This window comes from Cydia splendana, chromosome 8 (genome assembly GCF_910591565.1).
Source record: "Cydia splendana chromosome 8, ilCydSple1.2, whole genome shotgun sequence".
Classification (NCBI taxonomy): Eukaryota; Metazoa; Arthropoda; class Insecta; order Lepidoptera; family Tortricidae; genus Cydia; species Cydia splendana.
This window is the reverse complement of record NC_085967.1, coordinates 4,943,772-4,959,074: the sequence shown is the minus strand read 5'-3', so window position 1 is coordinate 4,959,074 and position 15,303 is coordinate 4,943,772. Positions and strand designations below refer to the sequence as shown.

General features: G+C 37.9%; 1 protein-coding gene across 11 annotated transcripts in view; it reads right to left on the bottom strand.

Moving 5' to 3' along the window:
- Nucleotides 1-15,303, bottom strand: part of LOC134792696 (rho GTPase-activating protein 23) — a 461,388-nt gene that overhangs the window by 82,888 nt on the left and 363,197 nt on the right. For 7 of the 11 annotated variants that reach the window (XM_063763978.1, XM_063763975.1, XM_063763974.1 and 4 more), the window contains 9 exons: nucleotides 15,085-15,299; nucleotides 14,089-14,193; nucleotides 13,709-13,789; nucleotides 12,828-13,019; nucleotides 12,211-12,264; nucleotides 11,341-11,452; nucleotides 10,205-10,294; nucleotides 7,880-7,982; nucleotides 6,993-7,076 (listed from right to left, as the gene is read on the bottom strand). In XM_063763978.1, the coding sequence (XP_063620048.1) occupies nucleotides 6,993-7,076; nucleotides 7,880-7,982; nucleotides 10,205-10,294; nucleotides 11,341-11,452; nucleotides 12,211-12,264; nucleotides 12,828-13,019; nucleotides 13,709-13,789; nucleotides 14,089-14,193; nucleotides 15,085-15,299 (1,036 nt within the window). The remainder of the gene's footprint in view (nucleotides 1-6,992; nucleotides 7,077-7,879; nucleotides 7,983-10,204; nucleotides 10,295-11,340; nucleotides 11,453-12,210; nucleotides 12,265-12,827; nucleotides 13,020-13,708; nucleotides 13,790-14,088; nucleotides 14,194-15,084; nucleotides 15,300-15,303) is intronic. The other 4 variants (XM_063763976.1, XM_063763980.1, XM_063763981.1 and 1 more) reach the window with 4 other exon arrangements.

Sequence of the window (15,303 nt, the reverse complement as noted above, 5' to 3'; positions counted from 1 at the left end):
AAAAATTGGTACTTTTATTACTAACAACTGAACCCGTTTTCGTAGATATTTTTGTAAGCTGACAAACCTTTCGAGTAAGTATAAAAATAACGTTCAAAAGGTTAAAAATAAATAGCCATACAATTAATATACCTACTCGTACACGCGCAATGTTTCAAGCAAATAATTTTTAACATCATATTCAATACGTTCAATAGAATTTCAATTTCAGTCAAATCCCCCGCGGGAACTCATATATAAATAAACGTAACCATGTTCCATGTACTATGAACTGAAATTGAAAATATTTCATGTAACCGTGAGCCGACATATTAATTTTGTTGCAATTTACAAACATGTCTGACTAAATGAGGGGTTTGCTTTAAAGTATAATGTTTATTTATATTCATATATTTTCAAGAATAATTTGAATGATTAGGTTAAATCCTTAATGTGAAACATCAGGAAGAGATGACGACCATTTTAAATAATACTAGCGACCCGCCCCGGCTTCGCACGTGTTAGCAAATTATACACCTAAACCTTCCTCAAGAATCACTTTATTGATAGGAGAAAACAGCATGAAAATCCGTTCAGTAGTTTTTGATTTATCGCGAACATACAAACAAACACACAAACAGACAGACGCGGCGGGGGACTTTGTTTTATAAGGTGTAGTGATAGTGATTAACAATTTTGTTTGGACTAAATAGTAGGTACAATCGCTGAAAGTTCGCATACCTATGAGTTTTTATGATGTTAGTTTTATGGTCAAAACACCAAAAGAGTTGTCACGCTCATTTTCACCTATTACTTACTAAGTATGAGCGTCACGCAAATACAAATGTTCTTATTGTACTTATTTCTTTTTTGCTTATAAATGGTTTAGTACTAGCGGGTCCAGTCTTCTTCTTCCTCGCGTTATCCCGGCATTTTGCCACGGCTCTTGGGAGCCTAGGGTCCGCTTGACAACTACCTAGTACTTACTTGTACACTTGTGTTGTTGTATGCTTGAGTACTAGCGAGTCCAGTGACGATACCCAACTACACCAAAACATTTCCCAATCGGTTGACTGCAATATAATGGGGTGCTTATCTATATAAGTATAAAACTGTCAACAATATAATATAACTTACTAGGCGGACGTTTTCGATTCCGTTTCCTACACATTTCGACGTTGCCGGCCATACTAGCCAAAGCATGGACGATGTGTGGGAGTCGGGAGATAACCAGCTTTTGAACGATTTATTACCAACTCATACAAGCCAATACAAGAGGTGCTTATGCAGAAAGAGCGTGGAAAATATGTAAACGGTCAATTTATTGAGACATAATTTAATATCTTTCATTCTTTCATCTTAAAGTAAGTGAAGTAAGTCCCTGTTGCATTCTCAGCTACGGTTTCGGACCACATCAACTACATGCATGCTTTTCCGACTTTCTCGATCTTCGGTAGGTATCCTCTTGTACAACGCCACTGACTTTTATTGAGTAACATGGTAAATAAAAATCATTAATCGGCCAACAATCAAGGTCATTAACAGTAATTAATGTTTCAGTGTTCACTTGCCTTTAACAAAATGCCTTACATCTTTAAAAAACAAGTTTTAATAAGTACATCAATTGAGACGATAAATTAAGCACCATGCCATTAAATGTGTAACGACTTAGAATCCAATAAATGTTTATTGATACTTAGATATTTCGTTGAGCGTTAATAAATGTATTCGTAAGTTGGCTCTTATTTAACTAATTGATATTATGTAAATCACATTAGTAACTTGACTGAATTCTATTACACTTTGATGAAAAACTGACTCGATAAATATTACTTGATTTGTTTGAATTGGTAGTTTATGCTAAACCGTTTAGTTTTTATTACAGCAGTTAAAAGGCTATTTTGCATCTACCTAATTGTTGTTGAACTACTTAATCAAGTTTGACAGCTACATTATTACGAATGTGTGTGCAACTATGTATATATTCAAGCAAAAAATATCTAAAACGCCCTTGATTCGATAGCTAAAAATACAAATACACGCAAATAAAATTACACATGCATATTTATTTAGATTATTCATTGCGAAAGGAGCAAGGAAATGCCGGCGGACCGCATCGCGTGGATCCGAATAATATACGTAGGTACCTATGCCAGTTACTTGAAGGCATTACGACATTATTTTGCAACCAAGTGTAGTTTATAGGAATGTGTGTTTAACAATTCACTTTAACGCCTTCGGTGAAATGAATCAAATGCAGCTCTGCTTTATGCGAAAGCATTACTTTATACGTGATGTCTTACTCGTGTAGTATTCATGATGTGTAGCTAGAAGTGTTTAGTAGCAGGCGTTTGAGAGCAAAACGAATTATGGATTTATATACCTATTTACATACTTAAAACACAACTAAAACTTGAATTTAGGTATACCTACATATAATAATATGTACAATATTTAACGTAGGTATCTAATACAAAACATTATATTTTCATGCCACCCAAAAAAAGAAAATTATCGTTAAAGACATGTTTTTAAAAGAAAGCAATTAAGGTCAACTAAATTATGAAAATAAACTTGATATAGATATTTTATATGAGTCAGCTTGTAATGTTGCCAGATACTAATGAAGTGCCCAATAAAAACCCAGGCGTTGTAGAAGATTCGCTTCCGATAAGTTCGTTTATGAACACGGCGCAATTAAATGGTTGGTTAAATAAAAACACGTGTAGAATATGAATGTGCTGGTTCTGGAAAACAATAAACGATGCCAACATTAAGGAGAAGAGATCGTAAATGAAACACACTGTAAGGCGGACCACGTACCACTCTTCCACCACACGAGACTATAACATAATACGAGTAAACTAAACACTTGAGTATCATATACAAGGACTTGTAGAAAAAGCTGTTGGCAATATTTTTATAATTGTTAAGTAGCTCTATTACTTTGGTCATTTGCAATACATAGGTACTCGTAGGTATCGATTTTGCTACAAAAACAGTAACAAGAAAATGAGAGGTTTAAACCTCCACTTCGATCAAAGTGCACATTTCCTCGATATAATATCTCTCTATATCTGATATATTATATATTTTATCCCAGTTCATTCCCAACATGATTTAACATACAAAAGAGCTTTGAGATTGCCCTCTATCAATTCTAATTTCATACTGCATATATTTCAGTTATAGTTATGACCTTATGACAGATTTATGATGTTTTCCTTATTACAAGTATTAGCCGAAGCTAGATTAGTATGGGTTTTGAATGGGAGAAAATATTAACAAACACGTGTCACCGTTTAATGTATGTCAGAGACTTTTTCTTACAACTTCCTATCTTAGAAGATTAAAATTGCAGTTGAGTGGCATAACGTTATAAATGCTCCAGTACTAACGTCTTCATTTCCAAGAAGCTCTCAATCGGTTAGTAGCTTCGTGAAAGTGCAATAACCGCACATTTACACTATTTTGACTTTTATTGCCCTGGCTACAAGGCTGTGCATAGGAACTGAAAGGATATCGGCCAGTGCGTTTATAGTACTGGGAAATAGATGAACTTAATAGAGATGTAGGACGTATTTCGCAGAAGAGACCATGTCCTTTGATAGTTAATGGTTAAAATAAATTGTGCAGGAAATGTGCGTCTACGCAAGCGTGTTTAATTTTATGTTACTTGGCTACGGATAGTAGGCAGGGTTAATTTAATGGTTGATTTCAATTTTGGTCGGGATTACGCCTACGAACTACCAACCTTCATTAGATAACTACTTATCCGCTTTTCATTCATCTGTCTTTAAATTAAATTAAACCGTCAGAGGAAAATTTCCTCTGAAGGTTTTTGATTAAATCATGGTTATTTATAAATATTTTGGGTTAAATAGATGTTATTGCGATTCTTGGGCTTCATGGGCTTCAAAAATATCAGCTATTTTTTCAATGGAGCCAGTTCGATTCTAGTTCATCTCGCTATTGTCGATAAGTCCAATCAAGAGGAAATTAATTTTGGCGTAAGGAAAACACAAAATATAGAGTAAAATGGACGCGCAACTTGCGCTCGAGTTTAATCGTTCAATCGACGTGACATTTACGTCGGCTTTTTCGAAAGGCCGTCGCGCCGAAAATATATCACTTCAAGATTTATGGGCTGACGCGAAAACGGATGAGTGACGTTGGCAACAGCCTTCTGCGGCCACCGGTGCGCGTACGACAATCGCTCTTCAACACCTTTCTCGACTTTTCCCAGATATTTAGTGTTTTCGTAAAGACGCAAATTTTTTGATATTTAAGCCGGTAAACTAAAACCATAAGAAAAAAATAATGGGATAATATGGAATCGCTCTTCAACTGCACCTTTTGGACTTTTTTCTGATGTTTTGTTTTCGTAAAGACGCAAAATTATTGATAAAGCTGGTCAATAAAAACTGCACGAAAAATAAAAATGATGATACGGAATCCTCGATGTGCGTACCGGTTGCGGTTGCTTGGCTGGTTTTATTAATTGTTTTCGTATGATTCATATTATATTTTTAAAATATTATATTTGATTGCTTTGCTTATAGGTATTTAGACTAAAACGGGACTTTATCGCGTGCACTTATATTATTTTATCCTGGCGTTGCGAGCTTGACATAGGTACTTAGTTAGGACGTAGGTTCTGGATGCGGGCAGATTAAATTAAAGAGCATAAAGGTTTTGATACCATTCCTTGCCAATATATAATTTTTTGTTTTGCTTATTTTGAGTTCAAGTTAAAATATTTGAATTAAATTTTGCTTTAATTTTATAATGGGAATTGCGTTTTAACAGCAAGCACAGGCAGGAGTTGTAGTTCGTTATTTCTTCAAAGAAACAGTGCGAGAATGAAGTATCAAAAGCGACAACGGTTTGTAAACTTTATAAGCGCGTTGACGTGCGAGTGGGCGGTACGAGCTTCATTCACCTCCACTAATGTTATTATTAGGACAAGTACTTTTAACTTTTATGAATGGTTGATGGTTGCTTTTAATGGTATCATATTGGATTTTAATTGATAAATATTCGTAATTTTTACTGATGATTTTGATAATTATTACTGATTTTGCAAGATCAGGCAACATTTCTGAAGACCACCTACCACCTGGTGGACGACGGTTGAAAAAGACCTAAAAGAAGCTCATTTAAATAAAGACGTAGCGCAAGACCGCGCTAGATGGAAATTGAGGACAAGGAAGGCCGACCCCAAGTAAATGGGAACAGGTCTAGCAGGAAGAAGAAGAAGAAGGCAACAGTTCTGAAGAAAGATGCGGCTCTTTGGATGTACAATAATTAAGGCTCTTCAATTGACCCATAAAATTAACACTTGAGAGTTCTTATCCCCCGAAATCAATATTGCGGCTCTTTGAGCATCCTTAAACTGGTGATTTCTACTGCCGTTGGCTCTTTTTCTCAAAAGTTTGCCAACCCGAGGTACTGGTGAGTTGACGAGCGCTGATGGTCTCTACTCGTTTCCCTCAAATCACACGAGGTCAGAAGTCCCATATCACCACCCCTAACCCTGGTACTCGATATGCTTCAAAGCATTTTCCAGGCCAAAGCGATACCGGCCTTCGTTTCACACCTGTCTTATCTGATATGTATTTTCGTAAGGAAGTCCGTTTGTCACAGTCACCGCCGGCGCGCTAGCCAGGTGCGCGAACGCATATGGCTCGCTGCCTTATCTTAGATCAATACAATTGGGATGGTTCCTAATTAACGCTGGTCACGTTGGAATTTACTATTATGTTTTAATTATTTGGCAACGGACTGGACAGCGGGTACAGCTGGAGTAAGCGAATGTCGTTGGGGTTATTTTAATACACTTCAAGCTTCTTTTTACCTTTTATGAATCTTTTTAGAGGATGCGATGACGCATATTACAATATAAATAGTCCTAAAATAAGGTGTTATCTATTGGGGAAAGAAATGCGGCTGTGACCATTTACGATCCTACGCAGTGTATGCAAATAATAATTAAATTGAATAGTTAATGATATTACGCCTAAATGGGTAGGGGAAAAAAACAAGTCACAAATATTCCGAGAAGAGGCTACTACGCAAGCTACATATTACTGCGTAATATATATTACAGGTTCCGTATCGTAAACAGTTTTCCATTAAAAGCGCCGTGGTTTGAAAATATTTGCCCTTTACACACTTCACGACCTTTATCTATAATACTGTCCCAATCGATTAAAAACCCTATTCTGATAGGTCTTAAGTTGATATGCGCAATCCCAATCCCTAGACTTAGAAATCCAAGAAACACAAAAATGCGTATCTATGATATGCAGTTTGACGCACGAAATTCATGGGTTTTCCGACCACAATACTATTTCCACTTTTCGTCGAAAACTTTACGTAGATAATTTTACAGCCGCCGTGACATTTAACGATTGGTTAGCTGAAATATTAACATTAGGTACCTATCATAAAAACGTGTTCAATTTATATTAATATGTCTCACGTGAAAAAATTGTGCTGTGACTCTTACAGTAACATGATATATATTTGCAATAAAAACTAATCATTAAGAGGTTATTTACGAGTCCAAGTATAAACATTATAATTTTTACGAGATACCTACTAAATATCTGTTCGTATAACTACGTAGGAAAGCGTGCCTTCGGGAATAGGTATAGGGTATGGGAATGTGTCATTACGTCTTTGGTTTTCCCAACGCATCCAGTCATTTTATAAATGGGTTCAATCTAAAACTATCCTGCATTCTTTATTGTATTACCTACCTAAACAAAAATAAATCACGCATATACATATGCAGCTGTTAATTAAGACCCCGCTCGTACCAATAAGTTCCTTGAAAAAATGGCAATCTCTTGAATGAGGGAAACCTCGTTACGAAACGCTACTAACCCAAGGCCAAACTCTGGGTCGGCAGGACAGAGATTTGGAAAAGCGGAATCCGACAACAAACGCAGCAAACGGGAGCGCTAAGATGAGTGGATAGATAACTGACACCTAGAATATACACTAACCTGACTTGGATGATGTCTGTAGAGATGCAGCTTGGTCCCGTGCAGCACCGCCCATTCCTGCTTCCATGATCGGTCGCTCGCGCGCTGAAAACGATTCTTATTTAAATTTTATTAAAAAAAAAATCTTTGACTGTAATTTTCTTCTTAAAGGCAAATATACTCATCGAGGCAATTCTAACAAATCCTCTTTGGGAAATTGGGATGCGTTGTTTTATCACAGAGTTCCTATGACCACCTCCTGTGCCCATCATCAGATCAGCTCGATGGTACCATAATATTGCATTGTCACTCAATACATATGTATGAGAAGTTTCAGCTCAATCGAATAATGGGAATTGGGTCTAATTTAGCTTGCAAGACATACAAATATTGCGAGTTAAATACAAGCTTGTAGAAAAGTACACTCGGTGTTTTTGTTTTCACTTTTCGGCATCTATTGGTGTTCCGTTTTACTTTTGCGAAATGTTTTTAGTCTTTACGCAAACTAGCTTTAGGCAGATTATGTTAAAACGATAGTAGGTAGGTGCTAGACTTTTCAACGGCATTAAGAACAAACCCATTGGTATATGATAAAATTCCCATAATGAAAAAGTTACCTGTTTAGATAAAATATATTTAGATACTTTTACAACTGGCCGTTACTAACTTACTGGCCGCCATCTATAGAAATTCTCTGATTGTTTCTATACTGCCCATATCCCTGTTCAACGTTGTCACACATAATATTAACCGAAAGGAAAGTCCTCACCTTCCCGCTGCTGACTACCATCTTGATCTGCACATTTCCTTGCACGTCTCCTTCGATCGCCTCCACGGCGCCCCCGCTTGTTCCCTCCCCCTTCTTCTAAGGGCTGCGACGGAGTAAATAAGCATGAAAAAGTTCTCACCTTCCCGTTGCTGACTACCATCTTGATCTGCACATTCCCTTGCACGTCTCCTTCGATCGCCTTCACGGCGCCCCCGCTTGTTCCCTCCCCCTTCTTCTCAGGGCTGCGACGGAGTAAATAAGCATGAAAAAGTTCTCACCTTCCCGTTGCTGACTACCATCTTGATCTGCACATTCCCTTGCACGTCTCCTTCGATCGCCTTCACGACGCCCCCGCTTGTTCCCTCCCCCTTCTTCTCAGGGCTGCGACGGAGTAAATAAGCATGGAAAAGTTCTCACCTTCCCACTGCTGACTACCATCTTGATCTGCACATTCCCTTGCACGTCTCCTTTGATCGCCTTCACGGCGCCTCCGCTTGTTCCCTCCCCCTTCTTCTCAGGGCTGCGACGGAGTAAATAAGCATGGAAAAGTTCTCACCTTCCCACTGCTGACTACCATCTTGATCTGCACATTCCCTTGCACGTCTCCTTCGATCGCCTCGACGGCGTCCTCGCTTATTCCCTCCCCTTTCTTCTCATGGCTGCGACGGAGTAAATAAGTATGGAAAAGTTCTCACCTTCCCGTTGCTGACTACCATCTTGATCTGCACATTCCCTTGCACGTCTCCTTCGATCGCCTCGACGGCGTCCTCGCTTATTTCCTCCCCTTTCTTCTCAGGGCTGCCACAAATAAAACAAATATTTATTACTTACATGTTAACGAAAAGTTTGTTCACAAGCGAATTACTTTTAGATAAAGCTAATGCATTTTTGTTAAAATATATGAGAAATGTAGGTAAATAAGATTACAGTGTAGTATGATTTTTTTATACTCTTTTGTTACAGTTTTGTATGCGTTTGGCAACTGACATTTTTATTTATTAGACATATTCTTCTGATAAATCGTTGGTCGATATTTTGAATTAGTAATATGTTAAGGTTTAGTAGGATTTAATAGTTGATCTAAGGGAGTTATTACAAATACATATAACAAAAACATATAGGTAACACATTAATGAACTTGATATATACACAGAGCTTGTAGTTATAACTCTTAGATCTAAACATAAAACAACTAATTATTAACACAACGATCATGCTACACAAGTAATACTAAAACAAATAAATACAATAATCAGTCATACGTATATCTAACGCATATGAGTGCACTTGCAAGTGTAATGTCTAATACACATAGGTATTTCAAAGTTAGTCTGTGGTTGACATTGGTTATCCATTTGAATTTCTACCTTAACACAAATAAAATAAAGACAATATTTCAAATACGAACCCAATCGCACTATATGCTTGTAATCATGTAATGTTAACTTTATAATTATTATAATAAGGTAGAAAATGGAATGCATAAAAACCATATGTCAAACACAAACTACAGGTAGGTAGATTGTAATTGTAACGCATCAGCATTGTAAAGGTTTTTGACAGCTTTCAGCAGCCAAAGTTACGTAAAAAAGAGCTAAAAAAGTACTACATCCCTACATAGGTACTACCTTCTGCTATAAAATACTCAAAAGCAAACAATCATTCAGTCATGCGCACAAATTTACTTCATGCTGTTCAAGTACTAAATGGATTTGTTGTGTTTTTGTTTTAAATTGTTCTATGGTTGTTAAGAGTCGGATGTTTAAGTGTGTGGCTTTAATTTTAGCAGAAATAAACTGAAAATACACCTTACATAAATAATTGAGATTGACTATTTCTTTCAAGTAGGTAGTTCTCATTTCATTTAATGGAAGTAGGTAGACGTAGGTGCTTATACTGTGCAATGAGTACAGAGATAATTAATTATCTATTTACTCTAAGCTACAATTTTTAGACTAAGTATAATTAGGTATGGATACGTAGCTAATTAAGCTCCTTATTTTATTAGCTCATTAGCTACACAGAGTTGGTCATGTGTTCGTAAATATTTCTATCGAAACTGAACACAGCTAGTAGGTTTACCAAGGTTCCCGAGCGTACCTCGTGACCTGGCAGCATTAATAACTAGCGTATTTTCACTTTAATTTCTGTTCTGTTGGTTATCTAATGAGTCGCAGAACAATACTAAGGCTTGACCGTGATTAGGGTTTGCAATCCGGATCCGAAATGTATGAAATTATCCGGATCTGGATCCGGATCCGCGGATATTCCCATACATTTCGGATCCGTCGTGCAAACCCTAACCGTGATCAAATACGGATGTTCCCAGCATCCATGGGGCCACATCATCACTCAAAAGGCCAACTAGCAGCGCCACCTATTGCTGTAAACGTGAACTATGCAACACATTGTCATAAGCGCCACCTAGCGTCGGCCGCCGGGCCCGCGGTGTCATGCGACGTACCGCATCGGGAGCGACGCGTGGGGGTCGAATATGCGCAGCAGCGGCGTAATGTCTTCGCTGAACCGAGGAGGGCGCCACTTGCGGTATACACTGTTTTTGTTTGAATCCAACTTTAATTTTACCTATTTGTTGTTATTTTGCTGTTCTAGATTTTGTTGTGTTGAACAAGTGCGAGTTCCGAAAAAAGAAACCTGGATAAAATAAAATTGTATGGAAAACTAATCAAGTTGGTAATATTGCAAATTCTTCGGATTTCGCACTTCCTTGTTTTATCTTCATATTGTAACACTTGTAAAATCACTAGACTGTTTAGCGATCGGGAAAAAAAGTAATCTAATTACTATATTAGTGTACTAACTAATAAAGTAATTGGAATTACGACTCGGAAAATGTCAGTCTTCAGTAAAAAATATAGTGTTTTTTGTTATGTACATACTACTTACTACTATATTGGGATTATAACATTGGTTAGGTATATACTATCTAAGACATAACATAGACATGACAATAAATCTATCTACAATTCAATTATGGGGTAGTTACAAAAACTACAAGATAACATGAACTAAAAGGACAATATAGGTTATTGACAGACAAAGACAGTGTATTCTACATCTTGCACTAACATAATAATGTTAGAATCAATAAATATATAAATTGCAGGACTCCTACTGGCTATGGAGGTCATTAGTAGTTGAAATTTTACTGCCAAATTACTAGAAGAAATTGCTTTGTAATAAAGCATAAAAAAAATAAACACAAATAAGTAGGTACAATCAACTGTAAAAATATGGATGTACAAATCATCTCAAACATATGTCCCATAACTCTTAAGTCAGTGAATTAAGAACTATGGGACATATTTTTGAGTAAGTTGTCTACACCCATATTTTAATATTTTTTCATTTGACTGTACATAATTTGTACTCGGTATACATTTTTGCCCCATGAAAATACCACGAAATTCTATTTACTAAATTATTGCATTTAAAAGTTTTCATTAAATAATTATTTTACTGTGTCTCAGTCACATACGCGTGAAAGAGAAAAATCGTGTTCTCTCTCTTTCGCGCGCGTCATTATCGTCTTGAGGCAGAAACTATAGACTAAAGGTGTGTGCGTGGATCGGAACGTACCTTCTCAAAGCGTGATGGTCGGCGTCGGGCTCCGGATCGCTGTCCAGGTGGAGCCGGTCTCCCCACGTGGCCTTCAGGTAGGACACGCGCCGCATCGCGCGCTCTTCCTCTGCTGACAAGTAATTAAAACAAATAAATATGGGTTGGTATAGTAAAAAATATATCATGTAGTAAATCAGAACACATTTTCAAATTAATTAAATATTTGGAACATAAATATAACCTCAGAGAACAGTTTGACAGTCCAACAATGGCCGCCCGTAGAAGCAAATAAATACTGTACATGTATCTTTTTACAAGTATTTATTAATACTATTATAAACAACAATCACATTACTTATGAATGTAAACAATACATAGTAAGAGGCCCTTTATGTAAATCTTGTAAATTATCTAATCATTCTAATCTCAGATTACAAGTACTCTACAAGCGATTCATCATCATCATCATTTCAGCCTATATACGTCCCACTGCTGGGCACAGGCCTCCTCTCATGCGCGAGAGGGCTTGGGCTATAGTCCCCACGCTAGCCCAATGCGGATTGGGGACTTCACATACACCTTTGAATTTCTTCGCAGATGTATGCAGGTTTCCTCACGATGTTTTCCTTCACCGAAAAGCTAGTGGTAAATATCAAATGATATTTCGTACATAAGTTCCGAAAAACTCATTGGTACGAGCCAGGATTTGAACCCGCGACCTCCGGATTGAAAGTCGGACGTCATATCCACTCGGCCACCACCGCTACAACAAGCAAGCTACAAGCGATTACTCTTGTCAAATTTGTAAGGAGCCAATGGTTTTGTAAAATCATTCTAGGCACTGGTTATACATTTTTTGAATATAGGTATTTTTTTTTAAATACTGACCACCAAGTTGAGCATCTTTTTTCTGTCTCCGTGTCACCAAGTCGTCAGCAAAACCTGTCGACGGAACACTCGTTTAGGGACAGATCGTGCAACATTCGACACCGTTAGTACATTAGACACCGATGTTCACGAACGATTAGTCGACATTAGTAGCACACCTAGAAGCACACTCATCATTCCGTTAGTACGAAGAGAAGGTTAGACCGGTCGCTCCCTCCTCACTTTCAAAGCAGTGTCCTGATCAAAGACACAGATTTGAAGCTCGTTCTTTAAAATGTTGGTATTTATTTATTTGATTTGACGGCAAGTTTAGTTTTAGTAGAAGTGATCTTTAATATTAGTTTAGGTGTCAAAGACTATGACATACTGGATGCGTTCCGTTTGCCTTCCGGTATGACAAATTATTAAGCTTATATGCGAGCCCGTTAGGTTTTATGTATGCGGAGAACACACCAAACCAAAGCCAAGCAAATAAATGTCCGGTTCGTAATGCGACTCAGGCAGCACCGTCTACACTTGCCATCAGATCAAACGAACGGTTTGTTAGCGACCAGCGAGCGTTAATTAGAGGGAGCGGGAGCATTCCAAGAAGAAGTGAGCGTGTTGTCGGGCGGGACCTGAGTCGGCGGGCGTGCTGGGCGTGGGCGACGGCGACGCGGCGGCCGAGCGCGGCGCGGGCGGCGCCAGGCTCAGCTGCGTGGGCCGCAAGGGCCCCGCCGCGCCCGAGCCCGCGCCGGGCAGCGACACCCGGTTCATGGCCTCCATTTGCTCCCTGTTCAGCCCCATACGTCTCTTCGCGTGACTGCCATCTTGGAGCGTAACAGTGCTATTAGAGGTGCTTCAAGCTCCGCGTGTATGCTACGTTGTGCTGCGTTTTACTGCTACTACTTCTACTTATCGTAGCGATATCGAGGCTTCTTAGGATAGTATTCCATCTGTCCAATATCTTGGTCCAATGTCATTACGTCTCTGCACTCTCTCATTTAACAAAATGCGAGACAAAATACATATATTTAAGACAAAGAAATTGGACAAGTGGAATACCACCCTTAGCCTTGTCTTCTTAGACGTGAAAGTTCGTAATAGGCAAGTGTTCGATAAGGGCCATGTTGCATAACAAACTACAACTAATATTACAAGCGGAACTCCTTTTTTAATTAGTGAAATTAGAAAAGGAGTTCCGCTTGTAATATTAGTTGTAGTTTGTTATGCAACATGGCCCAGATGTTATAAGAAGTTATAGGCGATGCACCGGCAATCCACTCCGGGTTTATTTGTAAGCGCACATAAAGCGGATGGCTTGGATAAGTGCATTATAGAAATGAAAACGCAGCACAACTTCAGTAATGTTTGATAATCGTTTGATTGCCATACTTACCCATAATAAAAAGTACACGATTATCGTTCTTATTGTGATTTATAAATTAAAAGTGTGGTGAAGTGAAAGTTGTGTTCTAGTAAAGTTATAAAACTTGGATAATGTTTTGTTAAAGATTACCTGTGGCATGATGTCTTCTAATAGGTAATCCTTCACTGCCTGTACTGTTTGACCTTGTTCGCATTTGAACCTTTTCTGTTTCTGCAAATAAATAAGATGACGTTGTTTTAAAACTGTTTAAGGTTCCTCTAATGAACTACGACATTGCAAAAGATAAAGCTATTTCAAATAACCCGAAAACATCTTAGGCAAGGTCCAGTGGAAAAAGAAAAACATTTTATTTGTTTATTTTGCCCAGGGCTAGAGTGTTGTTCGCACTCACAATATTGTTTGGAGGAACCTTTTACCAAAGATAGATACCCAAAATATACCATAGGAGACCAAAGTCGTCAGAAATCAGATGGAAATATTAAATTAGTATTTTAGCAATATTTAGTTACCGGGAACATATTTTTCAGGGGGCGGACAATGTAGGTATTTACTGCCGGTGATCATCAACTGGTTTCCTGACAAGCTGCCGCCAAGTGCTAATTCATGCTCTAAATCTGAAAAAAAAAAATCTGTAATTAGCAAAATTTTTCAAAGACTAAGCAGAATATCTCGATCTAAGTCCATTAATTATATTCAAGCACAGATAACATTCGCAACGGTGCACCAAATCTAGCTAAATTTCTGAAAGATTGTGTGTGTGATTGAAGACGAAGAAATACATTTATTATACACGGTGTAACATGAGGAAACCGAATAATTTTAACCACGCATTTCTGAGGTCAAAAGAAAGAAAAAATGTAATATGAGTTTAGGTCAATTTCGCCAAAAAAAAATTTTTTTTTGTTTTGTTTTTTTCAATTTTTTGAATGTATTTGTACATAAAAAATAAATGTTATTGGTGAACTTGTTACTTAAAATTGATTTTTTAATTTTTTTTTCGCAATACCTTCTTTTTGCAAAGTGGTACTTGTCACTTTTTGACATCTATCAATAAGGATATTTAGACTACGTCCCATAGCAGCAACATTACCACCTAAAAAGCCTTTTACATTATGTAACAACAAAAACTTGTTTATTTTTAAATTAATATTATCTCTGAAACTAGGCGTTTTAAAAAAAAAGTTTATAGGACATTTTTGTCTCTAAATATAATCAGGAATACGCTGTTAAAATTATTCGGTTTACTCATGTTACACCGTGTATATACAATAAATATATATATTGATTGGAAATCAGAGTCCCTTTGGGAGTGTAGGTTCGTATCCTGCCGACTGCGCCATGTCATGTATTGGGATGCGTAAGTCAAACACCAATTCGAGACAAAGACTGGTTCAAATCCAGGAATACCCATATAAAACGATTCCTAATATACCCACAGCTTATAACTTATCTACTTGATGTTACAAAAAAGTACCTACTAATGCCTATATTGTTTTATGTCTCACCTTGCTGAGGTTGTACATCGAGCGACCTTGCTTCTCTCCTGGACGCCCTGGTCTCGAACTCCTTCCTCCGCAGCGCCACGCTGGGCTCGAGCCGCGTCGTGGACATACGAGCCAGCTCGCTGCGAGCGACCTCCGTGCGCCGCTCGCCGCCTCCTCGCGCCTCCTCGAGCTGCCTCGTCCGGGCCGTCACTAGCTGGAGCTCGGGCACTGGGTATCTGG